The sequence below is a fragment of the Chiloscyllium plagiosum genome, chromosome 42, assembly GCF_004010195.1.
Source record: "Chiloscyllium plagiosum isolate BGI_BamShark_2017 chromosome 42, ASM401019v2, whole genome shotgun sequence".
In the NCBI taxonomy this organism is placed as follows: domain Eukaryota; kingdom Metazoa; phylum Chordata; class Chondrichthyes; order Orectolobiformes; family Hemiscylliidae; genus Chiloscyllium; species Chiloscyllium plagiosum.
Genome location: NC_057751.1, coordinates 13,155,112 through 13,170,667, shown reverse-complemented (window position 1 = coordinate 13,170,667; position 15,556 = coordinate 13,155,112). Strand labels below are relative to the sequence as shown.

Sequence of the window (15,556 nt, the reverse complement as noted above, 5' to 3'; positions counted from 1 at the left end):
GACGTCTCAGCCACCGCCCAATAACGGCCCGTATGTCCTTCAAACCAATGACCGGCGGTAAAGAGCGGGATAATCTGTAGAAAAGCCCTCCCCCCCATACGCCGTTAACGGAAAAACTCAGTTCTGGTCATTTGCACGATCGTCCTTTTGAATTCGGTAAGGCAAGAAATGTATTTCCCCTCTTAAAATCAAAGCCCGTGAAACATCACTGACGTATGCTTTCGTCGCTGTAGCCAATCAGAGTGGGCTGGTGCAGTTTTTTGAACGTAAATAGTTGAGTGAAATGAGGTTTTTTTAAAAAAAATCACACGAGTAGCATTTTTGTTTTTGCTTTCTGTCAGTCGTTTACTCGGTGCGTATGATTGATTTCGGAGGAAGATTTTAAATGATCATGAGGAGGAGGGGGGGGGGGATTGACGGCACAATCCCGTTTATTTCCGGCGGATGACGTTAGTAGGCGCTGTCGTGCTGTTGAGGCGAGGAGGAGAGTCGCAGGTAAAGAGAGGGAGCGAAGAAAGCATCGCTTCCGAACGTTATCTTACTGCCTGTCCACCGCGAACTATCTGGCCCGTCTTCAGGCGTTTCGATCCTGAAGCTATTCCGTACGCGCCTTCATGTTTTATGATGGGAGTTGATATTTTATGGCAGTTTGAGGAGGGGGAGGGTGGTGATGATATTGGAACACGAGGCCGTTGTGAAGCGCGGCCGCCATTTTACCCGCGTTCGTTGAGGGGGTGCGTTTGTTTTGTAATGGACGCTGCTGCCGGTTCTTGGCGCCGTTTGGCTTTCCAGTTACTTCCGTTCGACTTTTCTTATTTACTTTTGAAGCCTGGCCTTTTATCTCTATCTATCTATCTATGTCCCTCTTTCAAAAGAAAGAATAGCTACTCGTCCGTAATCGGGCTCGAGGTTTGATGGCACCCGTCGGAGTGAATCCGGGGAGTTTTAGTTGGTCCCCTTTGTCTCCACCGTGGTCTTTTTTTTTAGTTGGTGTCTGCCCCTTCTCTTCGTCCCGGGCTTGCCACCACTTCGTTTTCAGAGGCCACGTACCTCCATTCAGGGTTGTTTGCTGTGTTTCTTCACGCTTTCTTTTCCCTCGTGCTTCCCTGGCGTGGGCGATATGCCATCTTCCCTTGTTCCTCATAAGTTACACGCGGTGTGTTAGCGCCCTGCATTGGCAGGATTGGTGAAATCAATGACTTGAGGCAAACCAAATGATTTGAGCCCCCCCCCCCCCCAAAAAAAAACAAACTGCACGCCAGGGGTTGCGATAAGATCACGCAGATCCAGCAACTTGACGGTTCTCCCTGTACCTGGAATTGCAGTTAGTTGTTGCTTTGGATCATGTCACTTCTTTGCACGACCGAAATGTTTTTCTCACCACTGATTTTGTTTTATTTATTGAATTAATGTGGCTGCAGATGTTAAGGTGTTTTTTTGTTCATTTTATTTATGCTTTATCTGCTTCTCTGACTAGGTCAGAGACAGAAACGACAGATGCAGGAATGCAAGGTAGTCTAGCATGAGGCTGGAAGAACACAGCAAGTTATGGAGGATTGGGAGGTGAAGTCAATGTTTCGGGTGTAACTGTTCTTCAGTGTCGACTTCTCCACATTGTACTACTTGACTTGCTGTGTTCTTTCTTCCTTGTGTATCTATCTCTGTCTCAGTTGGCATTTACTACACATTCCCAACTACCAGTGGACTAAGGGCAATTGCTGTGGGTCTGGATTAACATGTAGCCCAGACCAGTACGAATGGTAGATTTCTTTCTGGAAAGATTGTGGTGGACCAAATGGTTTTATCTGATAATCAGGCATGGTTTCACAGGCTGTCATACAGCATGAAAACAGACCATTTATTCCAAGCAGTCCATTTGGAATATAATGCCAAATTAAACTACTGGCACCTGTCTGTGCTTGACCCATGTCCCTCCAAACATTTCTTATTCATGTATTTATTTAAATGTCTGCATCCACCACTTCCTCTGGCAATTTGTTCCACATAGGGACCACTCTTTAAAGAAAAACCCTTGTATTTTTAAATCTTTCTCCCTTCACCTTAAAATGTTCCCATGTCTTGAAGTCCCCCACCCTAGGGAAAACCTTTATCCGTACCTGTCAAGACTTTATTCATTTCTAAAAGGTTGTCAGTCAAGTTCCTCAATCCCTGATTCTTCTCTTAATTTATCTTCCACCATCTGCCTTGGTGGGATTTAAAGCTGGGTCCCCAAACATTAGCTGAGTTTCTGGATTAATCATCTAACAATAATACCATTAGGCTCTTGTGTTAAGATTGTGATTTTTTTATGTTTGCAAAATAAATTCGTGTATGCGTTTGTGTATACTAGAAAGTATTCCTTGGATTGCCATGGTGTTAGGATTGAGTGTAGTCATGGTAGTTTCTTTCCATGTGTTGTGTGGTGCTTTTGAATTTTTAAGTATACATATCTGAACACTCAACAAATATAACTGTAAAATATTACAGTTGAGTATCCTTGCATTGAAAAGATAAAATCACCTTGCATTGTGTGCAAATCTTTACAATTAATCTTTTTTTTTGTTTTGTTTTCAGGCTTTGTGAAGAGATCTGTGTGTTACAGGCAATTACAATGGATGAAGATTTTGTTGTCCGTGTCCGTGGACTTCCATGGTCTTGCACTGCTGATGAAGTGTTACGCTTCTTCTCAGGTTTTGTGAATTCATCTCAATGATAAGGCTTTATGGAAAAATAGAATTTTTAACTTGTGACTTTAAAGTTTGGATTTCATGTTTAGGGAATCACTTTCACAGTAACTCATGACTTATGCCATACAGTAATAGGTAAACTTGGGGTTTCTTACATAAACATGTTCCTGAATCTTACTGCAGTGTGTTAAAACAGTTTTTTGTCTCTGGGCATCGTTTTAAGTACCTGAGAAGAACTGACTTGACACTATTCATACTTGAATTGCTGAACTTTTTTTACATGTTTCTGTGCTATACATCTCTGACTCTGTTTCTTATTTTGTTGGAGCATCATGTGAATCAAGGCTCGGTGGCATGATGGCTAAGTGGTTAGCACTGCTGCCTCATAGCATCAGGGAACCAGGTTCAATTCCAGCCTCCAGTGACTGTCAGTTTCCTCTGGGTGCTCAGGTTTCCTTCCACAGTACAAAGACGTGCAGGTCAGGTGAATTGGCTGTACCAAATTGCCTATCATGGTGGTTAGATACATTCGGCACGCGACGTGCAGAGTAATAGGGTAAGGGAATGGGTCTGTGTGGGTTACTATTCAGAGGTTCATAGTGGACTTGTTGGGCCAAAATCCTGTTTCCACACTGTAAGGATTCTATAATTAATTTGCCTGAAGTTGCAGTCTTGCCTATGGAAATCTGTTGTGGTGAGGAGCACCATAGAAGCTGCTGTTTTCCTGATTTTTATATCATGGTGACTAAGTTGTTTTTCCTCACTTCCATATTCACATTCAGTGTCTTATTTATCGTTTCCTTAAGCAAAGGAGCCCTGGCTTATTTTGAGCATCTGAACCTTCTATTACTTTTTACTCCCTTTTTTTTTATTTTAAGAGACTTATCGTTTTCATACATTGAGTGATCAGCCCCAGTGACTGCATTCCAACTTAAGTCTATAACGGTGTGTCATACAGCACTTTTTTTTAGCAGTTTGAGGACAAGGAATTTTACGTTTCCACCCATTTCACACACTTCAATTTGGTTAATCTCACCAGATTGTAATCAAGTCTTTGAACTATCAGAAGTTTTTAGAGGTTAAGTGTTGTTGGGTTTGCATGCTGAAGTGACATTGAACTAGTTCTGAAGTCTTGCTGTGTCACTGAATTACAAATATCCAACATCAGAATGCAGCTGGATCCTGCCCAGCTGCTCATCGGAAATCCTGTTGGCAAAGTTAAAAGTTCAAATGATTTTGGACTTTTGATCTCCTAATTGAAGACTATGAATGTGTGCTCTAATTCTCTAGGAAGATTTTGCTGTGTTTTGTCACGTTAAGTAATCAGTTGGAGATGCTGAAGGTAGTGATTGGTTTGCTGGAAGCTGACGTGTTAAAATTTCACTTGCATTTGAGACAATGTCTTGTGCCATTAAGTTTTTTTTTTGTTCACCAATGCCTTTGCTGTTTTTGCATGTCCTGCTTCACATGCCATCACCCCACACCAATTGGGACAAGAGGAAAAAAAAATCAGTTAATCATGTGTGCTGCTTTTAGATTGCAAGATATTAAATGGAACTGCTGGAATACACTTCACCTATTTAAGAGAAGGCCGCCCAAGTGGTGAAGCCTTTGTTCAGCTGGAAAGTGAGGAAGATGTAAAGCGTGCCCTTGCAAAAGACCGGGAAAGTATGGGCCATCGATACATTGAAGGTGCGTGACATTTTAAACCATCGCTCAACGTGTGTTTATGTAGCAGGTTCTTGTACCTTTGTAGTAATTGTAGGGGGGGTGCGCAGGCAGAAGGAGGAGAACTGAAAGCAACAGCTTTTTATAGAAGGAGCATTGAGTATTGAAGTTCTGTGGCCATAGTAAACTTTTCCAGGGTGTTCATTTGTGCATTACTGTCTTCCACCCTGCTGATTCACATCAGTTCTAGGTTTATGCTTCAAACAGACATGTTTCTACTGATTCTCCCTACCTTCCAATTCTAAACTCCTCAGCCCGATAAACCCCTATTCGCGTATCCCAAATTGGTCGCAAGCCTTTAGCTGCTGAGACTCTCGTCTCGTTCTGGTCCAAGATACATAGAATGGTGAGAGCTGAAATTTTGAGATTGCTCTTGCTTAGTGATGTGTTGCTTTTGCTTCTCCTTTGTCGGAAGTTTAGTTGAATGCACAATGACTGAACTGGCAATCGACAACTTCTGTCGCTTAATAATAGAATTAGCTGATGTTTGTAGTGAAGTTTGGTTTTCAGACCTCGTGACCATGTTCTAATATGAGAGTATTGCAGAGTATATCAATAAGCAAGAGACTATTAAGGAGACACAAACACAACGTGCTGGAGGAACCTAGTTTTGACTGCATCTCAGGAGACCGAGATGCATCATGTTTTCAGTTTAGCTTCAAGACCCAGCTATGTCAACTGTTTAGTTCTCCACAGATGTTGCCTGAACTCGAATTTATCCATCTGTTTATTTCAGATTTCCAGTACTTTGCTCTTAGACTTTTAAGGGTGAATGGAAAAATTTCATTAAAGAACAATAGCCTGCTAAAATATTACCAGATAAGATGTTCATATTAATGTCAAACATTCCAGTAGTCTGGACAGTATTGAAAAATGCAGACGGTGCAATTTATGGTTTTTATGTGAGGTAATCTGCTAGACGTGTACTGGAATATTGTTATTGCAGTGCATGGCATGAGAAATGACTTTGTCCATGTTGTCTTCTATTGGTATTTGGCAAATAATTGTACAACATGTTCGTTTTTGTTAGTATTTGCAAACTTGTGTTCACAGTGTTTGAGACTAAAGCCACTGAAATGGACTGGGCACTAAAACATGCTAACCCTAACCAAACTGAGTCCACGAGCGATGGAACAGTGCGCCTCAGGGGTTTACCCTTTGGCTGCAGTAAAGAGGAAATTTTGCAGTTTTTCACAGGTACATGTTAATTTGTCACTTTCTCCAATATTGGAACCAAATATTTGGGCTTGTGAATCTGATGTGGGTAGGGGGCAATAATTGTAATGTGGATTACTTTATTTAAGGGTGGATTTGTGTAGCCCATCCAATGGGATTTGTATTTGGTGTTAGTGTACACAGCTAATGAATTCTATTTTTTTTTTTTTGGTAGATGCAGGGGATGGAATAGTAAAATGATTGTGACCTAGAGTGGCACATAGAATTGGGCACAAGGTTTTTTTTTGTTTTTAAAAGGATGCTTTAATGAAAACAGTGATTAAAATATCTGTTTTAAAGCTTAGCATAGTGACTTAGAATAAAGGTAACTTTGATTAAGAAATGCCATTTGTTTTCAACGTCACTAAAGAAAATAGTGTTGGGGATTTTGATAGCGGTTTTCGACAAGGGTCACTCGTGAGCTTCATGGTCCTGGCAAAGCTTTGTTGCTCGAAGTCACCAAACTAATTTTGTTTAAAGATGAACTTTTTTGGGGCGTAGGTTACCTTTGATGACAAAGCCAGCAAACATTTACTTTTTACCTTTTTTTTTTCAAAAAGATACTTTGGGCCTGTGACTTAATTAGTCCTTTTTGGCTTTTCATTTTAAGACTGAATTGCTTTTTGTTCCAAAGAAGATAATCCTTGAGTCCAATCTTGTGAGCCAGTAATAACAAAATTAGTTATCCTTGTTAACTTTGGAAGGAATAGTTTAGAATATTAACTTCACCATGCGCAGTTGCTAACTGCATGTTAACTGCAGCAGTTAACTCAAAATCTTAAACTCTAAATATGTTTAGAGTTCTTCAAATATTTTAAGTTTTATGGGCTGAAATTTAGCACTGGTAATACTTCATAATGGTATATAGTGCTAGTACTGTAATGTGACTTCTGAGCAGTGGTGCTAGTATTCAAAACTATTCCTTTAGTGTTTGTGTACAGTTGAGTTAAATTTCTGGGTTCAGGCTATACAGTCATGCTGTAATTTGGCATTTGTTGTGTTGCACCATGGAGTGGTGGATGCAGGTATGTGCTTGCCATTCCAATGGAGTTTCCAAACCCACCTTTTCCAGTGTTGGGGTAATTTCACCAAAGGCTGGTCACCTCTTTGATACAGAGGAGTTGTGACCTGGATTATTGCAGCTCTAGCCATTGCTTTTATGGCTGTGTTAACTGCCTGTCTGCATTTGGCTTCTCATGCCTTCAAGTGGGATTACCCACAAAAGGGATGAAACCCTCTAACAGGTGTCTCTCCCTTTTTTTGAATTGGGTTATTTTATTTCCATAACAGTTTCTACTGATTTACAAAATGTTAAGATTTTTAAGTTGTGCAACTGATGTCTCAGCACTACAATTCACTGTAGTTACTGGCTGTGAAGAATTTATAACTGGACCAGAAGTTTACATTAATCAGAAAACAAAATCCCTCATTATTCATCCAATTAACATTGATATTATGGTTCAATACAATGCCCCTTACTATGCTTTGTCTCTTGATTTTTAAAAACTGCATTCTCCATGTTTCCAGTCGCATGTGCACCTCCAAATGAAGGTACATTTCATGTATGTGTTTACAAGGCTACTTCTCATGCATGAAACATCATGATGAGCATTGGCAAGATTTTTGACCACTGCAAGGACCTCTGAGCAAAATGCAGTTCTTGTTGCACTAATCCTGTCAGCATGGTCAGAGAGCAAATAAGGACACTGCCTGTGATGCATTATTCATTTCGAATAGCATTTCAAAAAGTACTGGTTTCCCAAAACTCTGGCGCCGAATGACTTTGGATTCAGCCAGCTGATCTGCCATAGATTTGTAGTATCAGGAGATAGGTCGACAATTGAATTTGTGTTGCCGTAAATGTTTCTGTCTGGACTAATTGAAAGTGCTAGAAAAGTCAGGATTCATATTGAATAAGTTAACTTCAGTGATGATCTAATGCAGTCACCTAGCTGTTGGGACCAGCAACTGGTTTGATACTCTTATGGTTTCTTCACAGTCAGTAACTTGCGGCATGTATTATAAATGGACTCTTATATTTTAAGACCATGCTAAATTGGTGTATTGATGCAGAGTTTGCTTGGTGAATGCACAGGCTGCATATTGCTAATTACCTAAAGCAAAAGGATCCTCAGTTTAGTGTAATACTGGAGCTTCATGCTCTTTACTATTTGTGCAGTTTAAACAGTCAATCACAAGTATTGGATTCCATCACTAAGCCTAAGATTTACTTGGAGGAAAGTAGTTAAAGTTTCTGCAATCAGTGTGTAGTTCCTTAATTGCATGCCGATTCATGCATTTCTTCTAAATTTGTTGCATTACTTGTTTTAATTAAGTAAACTAAGTATTGTAGGCTGTTAATCAGTAATTATGTCAAATAATATGATGTGGGCTGTTTCCAGCTAGTAAGTGACACTGAAAAGGTTCTGTTTTGACAACAATTTGTGCAGACTCTTAACAGCAAGTGGGGCTTCATTCATTTGCTTGCAATTAAGGCCCTGACTTTTGGTGTGAAGTGGAGAAAACAGCAATTGATTTTCTTCATTAACAAACTGCATGAAACTCTCTTTACTGTTCCATTGTACATTAAGATAGGAATTGTGCCCAGATACTTTTTTTTAATCCTGGTGATACAAGTGAACAGAAATGTCGTTATTTCTGAAGTTTTGTCAACATGATTGTTACTTTAGGGAGGACAAATCTGTGAACAAGGACAAATTAATCAGGTCTTAAGTTATACCATTTGAACTTTAATGTTTATTGGCAGTCATCTTGGTTTCTCTTGTAGGTGTAAGGCTGAAACAATTTGAGTATGACAGTAGCAACCTACTGATTGTGGTCATGATTTAATAATTCCTTAGAATTTAATTCATGTTTTTAATATTAGTTAAAACAATGTTGTCCTGCTCCTTTGTAAGTGTTGGTTTATAAAAATGTGCAAACCTATCTGACTTTTTTTTGTTGGATCTTTGCTTTATTTAAAAAGCATTCTGCAGCCATTGGTTTCATTAGTCAATTCTGACATCAGTACTCAATATTTATATTCTGTAGTATGTGCATGAGTAGGAATGTTTCAATTTTTAATATTGTTCCCCTTGTGGGGTATTTGTCCTTGGGTTGAAGGGTTGGAAATCGTGCCAAATGGGATAACATTGCCGGTGGACTACCAGGGGAGAAGCACGGGGGAAGCCTTCGTGCAGTTTGCATCAAAGGAGATAGCTGAAAAAGCACTGGGGAAACACAAGGAAAGAATAGGGCACAGGTGGGGATGGACGGAAGGGTGGCTCATACGTCTTTAAGCCCACTTGTTCAGGTTGCAGAATTCATCTGTTCTTGCAGAGAAAATAGTCGAACCTCCCACACGCCATTGGAAACTTGAGTGGGGACTCAACTGATTTTTCTAAATTGTCAAAATGATGTCTTATACTGCTGGGCCTTCTATATGTTACTTGAAAATTAAATTGATTTAAATGATAAGCCAGGGCCATGTTTGCCCTTCAGTCCCAACTTTGTAAAGATTGTTTTTCTAGAGGGCCTTGCAGTTAGGATTATCGTGGATGTAAATGTTTTAAAATTTGAATTGTTTCAATTTGACTCAGTTTAAGTAATTTGTTCAAACATGTTGATTTGGACTAATTAAATTACATATCCAAAGTGCAAATTAAATTGTAACATTCTCAAAGCAATGTCGCAATTGTGGGACATTTTCTCCCCCTGCCCCACTTCATTAATTTATCACTTTGTGCGTGAAGCACACAGCATTCCATGTGTTTGTCTTCATCTCACCAAATGGCAAGATGAAGACTACTAGGTTTGCTGAGTTTTAACTATTCTGTTTTCCAGTAGAAAAGTATTGCACTTGAAATCAGTATTCAGATTCGCGTTCAGAAGCGTCGGGTATTAATAGCTAATTGGTGAAATTTTGTCCAAAATGCTTGTGTTGTATCTCTGATATCTTGCATTAAACTTGGTATTTAAAATGTCTGACTTGATGCCTTATTGCATGTAGCTTGAAATTTTATCTCATTGATCGTTTTGGAGGGAGCAGTACTAGATATTTAAAGTAGTTCAGGTGCCGTGACTGTGTCACCTTGTCTTTTGTTTTTTGTTTTGTTTTTATTTTGTTTGCAGTTTCCCACCAGACCTTAACTTCTTTGAGCCTCTGGTATTGGATGGCACTTGGGGTTGGTGGAATCCAGAATTCTGGAAACGATGCCAAGATTGCACTCTCTGTAGTTCCTCATTTGCAAAGATGTGTTCCTTAATCAAATATTTCTGGAGTTGAGGAACTGTACGAGTTGCATTACTACGATTTATATTCTGATGTTTCTGACCATATAGAGCAGCCAAGTGGCTACTTGCAGTCAGGTTTCTGGTAGTCATTGGAAACCAGATGGTCACAGTAATCATTGGAATTTAGATGGAATATGCATATGACAAATACAATTTAAACCAAATTGCATGACACACATTGTGTTGTGGTAAACAATTTACTGTGTTCTTGGATAGTTCAAGAATTTCACTACTGGAACCAGATGTAGGTGAATAGTTCATTATTGGCATCAGGTTCATGAACACCAGACTATGAAACAACCTGCAGTTACTTCATGTAACTGGCTCCTATGCTTCAAATTTTGCTACTGCAAGTCAGACATTTTATATCTAAATGGAAGGTTATTTCAAAAATTAAATAGCTGCTATGTTTGAAAAATTGACTATGCTTATTTTTGTTTAGATAATGTAGACAGATTGCTCTGGTGAAAAGGTAATTAGATCCATTTTCAGACATGCCAAACTGATTGATCTGAGTGACTTGTGTTTCAGGGTGCCATCCAGTTATAATGGATAAGACTGCTGTTTTAAATATACTCGCTCATTAATAATAGAGATACACCAGGATGCATTTTGAAAATTTTGCTTTGCGTATGAATTTAGTTTATGTAAATGTGTTTCAAAGTTGCTATTTTCATAAAACAGCTCCCATAAACTGTCCCTGAGCTATGAAGCACATCCTTTGTCTTCAAGAGCCATGCCGTCGACCTTGATACTTCAGCCTGCTTCCAAAATAAATGATGAAAACATCTCTTTGGTGTCCGTGAATGTGGGCTTTTTTTTTCTTTGGAAGAGCCAGTTTCAAATTGCTTATTCTGTTCCAGGATGTATGTTCTGGTCAAGTGGTTGAATTTTGAAGTCTTTTCACCAGAGAAATCTGCAACCATAATATCAACATGTTGAGTAATGAACTGAAATAGCTGAAGGCAAGATGTAAATATATCAATTGTGGCTGTTTAGGTATATTGAAATCTTCAGGAGCAGCAGAGGTGAGGTTCGAACTTTCCATGATCCTCCAAGAAGGTTAATGGGTCAGCGACCAGGACCCTATGACAGACCAATGGGAGGTGGAAGAAGTGGCTACGGTGGTCCAGGGCCCATGAGAGGAGACATGTTTGACCGTGCACGTAGAGGATCTGGCTATGGTGGAGGTAAGAGCATGGGCAGCTTTCGCTCCATTTTTATGAACACTTTAGCATTGCACTAATGCATTGATTCATACGTCTGAAAAATGCAATCATCGTAACGTGCCTCTAACTTGAGGCATGTAATTGAGAGGTTGGAATTAAAGTTTGGTCTATCTTTTGGTTCAAGCCAGCGTGTCTCCTTTTCTCCCTAGGTTATGGCAACTTTGATGATTATGTTTATAATGATAACTACGGTTATGGACGTGATGCATACGGACACAATTCCAGAGGTGGTGGAATGATGGATAGAGGTAGGGCATCTTTGCTTAAGAGAAGGAAAGGCGTTTGGCTGAAATTTGGTTAGTGCTTTTAATCAATGGTGTCTTTGCAGCAAAGCAGAAGTTCTTTTACTTTTTGAATTAGACGAATAAATGAATTGCACATTGTGTCTAGAACTTGATATGTTAATGTTGGATAACTTGATCATGGAGATACATCCATGTATGTAACTGAATATTCTTGCTATCTAGGTATGGGCAGTCGTGGTTACGGTGGAGCAGGTGATGCTGGTCCCCTGTTTCAGAATGGTACAGGTCATTACGTACATATGAGGGGATTACCTTTCAGAGCTTCAGAAGGAGATGTTGCTGATGTAAGTGTGACTTTTGAGGAATTTGCTTTATAAGTTTTGGGGGGGGGGGGGGGAAAGAGGGTGGAGGGTAATGGCTGATATTTTGTTCATTTCAAATAGAAACAATTTGAATATTGCATGACAGATGATAGACGATAGTTCTTGTGCTAGCTTTTCATGTGACAGACTGAAGCCCATGATGATGAAAATAGAAGCATATTGTCTAGGAAGGTGTGAAATTTATTGTTTGTTTGTCTTTGGTTCCTAATGTGAATGTTACACAGTACAAACCTTTACAAAATTATTGCTTGCTTTTGGACCCATTGTGCTTTCATTAAATGTTGCAAAACAAAATGGTTATTTTTTTCGTTTGAGGGGAAATACCTCTAACTTACTTTTGTTCATTTGTTTACAACTGTACTATTACGTTCCTTGTAGTTCTTTTCACCGCTGATTCCTGTAAAGATAAACTTTGAATATGGCTCTGATGGTCGGCTTACTGGAGAGGCTGATGTTGAGTTTGCCACGCATGAAGATGCAGTTGCTGCTATGTCGAAAGATAAAGCTCATATGCGTAAGTAGTTCAGTGTCATAGGGGTACAGCACAGAACCAGACCCTTTGGTTCAACTTGATTTTAGCATTTGTCAACAAATCATCAGTTTTTCAACTTCAGTTTTCTACCAAGAGCTTCATTGTACATGCTGAGTTTAAATCTGCTAACTTTATACAGATTAGATAAAGTAAGGACAAATTAAGCATTTGGACTTTCATTTCAAAGCTTTCGCTGTGACCAATTCACCGAAAGTACTCTGATAAAAACCACACGCATGCAACTTGAAGAACAATTAAACCAAAAATCAAGTTTTATACATAACAGTCCTTTTAAGTCTACTTTTGTATCGAAACTTATTTTTAGCTCCCATTGACATGTTTCATATTGTTACTTTGCCAGATGGCTAAGGCCTAATCCTGGAATTGCCTTTTGCAACACTAAATCTTTTGATGCTTCCAGTTCACAAGTTGAAGGGATTATCTTTGCATCTTTTTAAGTTCTCTGGAATTTTGGGAGTTCATTTGATTTAGTTTTTCCTCCGTTTGAAATTGTTCATTAATGTCAAAATGCGTGATTGCAAATTGTGTCCTTACTAACTGAAATTTACTACTTAGAACACAGATATATCGAATTGTTCCTGGATTCCACTGCAAACATGGGAGCTGGGCCTGGTGGCTATGGAAATCATAGAATGGGTGCAATGGGCATGGGCATGGACCATTATGCAGCAGGTAATTTTCTCCATTATGGCTGTCCATCTGATACTGTTTCTAGTTTGCCTTGTGTCCATGAGTCGATTTACAGATTTTTAGGTGGGCCTATATACGCATGTTTGTTAACACTTGTTTGTTCAGCAATGTGTAGGCCAAAAACTAGAGGATATTGCTGACCAGATGTATAAGCCTGAGCAGGTCATGGAAACAACCACTTGAATGTAGTGGTTGTTCAGTTCAGACTATACACACACGCACGTGCGCGCGCACACACCCTGTGCTATCATGCTCCACTCCACGATCTGCCTATTGCAAAGAGTACCTGATTGCAATCCTTCATGTAAAGTAGGTTAGTGCAATATTGAAGCTTAGTGATTTGCAAGCTATACTGGTGAATGTAAACAAGTTTTAGTGCTTTGTTTAGATGGGGGTAGTTGCTATGGGGGAAGAATGATAGATGTAAGTGTGCATTTTGTGTTGATCCACAGGCACTCAAGGAGGCTATGCTCATAACAGTCAGGCTATGGCCAATAGCTATGGCAATATGGGCAATAGCTATGGATATGGAAATCCTGGAAACACACGTGGATTTGGTAAGTACAACTGTATGTTACTAAAACTTTGGTTCCAACTTTTGGATGAGTTGCTTTATTTAGGAAACAAACAGCTTTAGGAGAATTTATCACAGTTGACATGTCGAATAGCTAACTTGATATGTGAAATGAATAATTGGCAACAATTCATTTTAGAGGTTAATTTTCTTTTTACACAAGATTAAGGTGCAAGCTGAATGTAATATTGGAACTTGAAAGTTTGTTAATACAAATTTGAAGTATTGATTGTTCTAAAACCTTGTTCTCTTTCAATTGCAGGTTATGGGGGTATGGGAGGAGGTGGATATTCAGGCAATCCAAATCAGCACATGGGAATGGGCAACCTCGATACAAGCATGGCTGGATGGAGAATGTAAACTTAAAATTATGCTCATCAGGCCATGAGCCACAAGCTTCAAGAACCCAAACTCTGCCACAATTTCATAATGGATGACCAATGCAGCAGCATTGCTGTTTGTTTTTTCGTCTGAACCAAAAGCAGTAATATTTTTACTAATAGAGCTACTTTGCAATTCTTTTTATTTTTTTACATGTTTTGGTGTAAACATAGAAAGCCCATGTTGTCCAGGCTTGGGTAACTTTGTTTGAAGCTTCGGGTATTAGACCTGATGGAGAGTTTAAAACTTGTTTTGATAATTTTGGACTTGAGTGAATGTGGCAAATCAAAGTAAACATCTAGTTCAAAGCCGCCTTTTGATGAATTCTTAATTATTTTAACTAAACAAAATCTAACATTAGATCACCTTTTACAAATATTCTGAGCAAGTTGTGTGATTGTGAATACTTTTTTTACTTGGGTGATACCATTTTAAAAATGAAACCAGGAGAGATTTTGCTTCTGTTTCTATGGTCTTTACCAGAGGATCACCAACAAAATGTCCACACTTTGTTCAATTTGAGGTTGAATGTCACATGTAGAAATGTGCGGTTATGGACATCTGGTGAACATCTTTTACTAATTTCTTTATGAACCATTTCTGTCCCATTCAGTCACCAATTAGACCACAACTGCACATACTGTTCCAAGTTCAAATTGTACGTCTTTTGGTTACCCTGTTCACTTCTGTTGCTCCCTCCAGCTAATTTTAACAGCTACTTGCGAGATTCTCAGTTGGCATTTGTTTGTCTTCTGGAATGCAGATATAGGGTGTTACAACAGTGTTGAGCTGTCAGTTCCTCCTGCTTGTATTCTTGAGCGTTGCTATTGGAAATCCAAGCAAACGTTTTCTTCGGCAGTTGCTGTTGTTTTTTTTAAGTATGTCTGTCTGGTTCACATCGTTTTTAACCTTGATTCTTAATTTCTTGACTGTTAGCAATGTAGTGTTACAAATGAGAAGTGTACCTTGGTACCTTTTTTCCTGAAAGGTGGTTTTTTTGGTTGCCATGCTTTGTTCAGTGGGACATATTGACTTTGACAATTGAATGTGCAGCTTCTGAAATCTGTACTTTTTTCAGCATATGTGAAAGATGACTTACTGTACATTTCTAATGGTGAATATAATAAAGTGTAATTTCAGAAATATGTGAACAGGACAAGCTTTCTTCAGGGCTCATGTGGAGCCCTACTTAGTCCCTGAATTTCTGTACATGATTGCCAACTTCACACTTGTGCAATTGATCTTGCCTGGAGAAGCAAGGACATTGGAAGATGCTGCTGCTGTACATTTTATTTGCAGATGTGAATTGCACTAGGTTTCTGTTAATAGTGCACAGCGTACATAATTTTCATGAATGGCTGAATATGATTATGCAGGTGAGAAAAGGTATGAAATGACCAGGGGCAATAAATGTTAGGTGGCACATGAGTTTAAAATTTGAAATACACTGCTGCCTTAGGTGGGACGTAAGAATCACTATTGTTTCTGACATGTTGTCCCAACTTAGTGGGATCTAGTGCACAGGGTGCAGATGTAATGGGCTGATTGAATGAATGAATGAATGAATGAATAACTGAC

General features: G+C 39.1%; 1 protein-coding gene across 3 annotated transcripts; it reads left to right on the top strand.

Moving 5' to 3' along the window:
• Positions 1-83: 83 nt before the first annotated feature.
• On the top strand, positions 84-15,121 carry LOC122543144 (heterogeneous nuclear ribonucleoprotein H3-like). 3 transcript variants are annotated; one of them, XM_043681511.1, is made up of 12 exons: positions 84-156; positions 2,575-2,690; positions 4,224-4,379; positions 5,469-5,612; positions 8,754-8,892; positions 10,923-11,113; positions 11,302-11,400; positions 11,620-11,741; positions 12,159-12,294; positions 12,889-13,005; positions 13,476-13,580; positions 13,860-15,121. In XM_043681511.1, exons 2-12 carry the CDS (start codon positions 2,612-2,614, stop codon positions 13,955-13,957), a joined length of 1,386 nt encoding a protein of 461 aa, XP_043537446.1. In that variant the 5' UTR covers positions 84-156; positions 2,575-2,611; the 3' UTR covers positions 13,958-15,121. The 3 variants fall into 3 exon arrangements, with proteins under 3 accessions (XP_043537446.1, XP_043537445.1, XP_043537444.1); XM_043681510.1 differs by lacking the exon at positions 84-156 and adding an exon at positions 429-495; XM_043681509.1 differs by lacking the exon at positions 84-156 and adding an exon at positions 430-602.
• Positions 15,122-15,556: the final 435 nt, after the last annotated feature.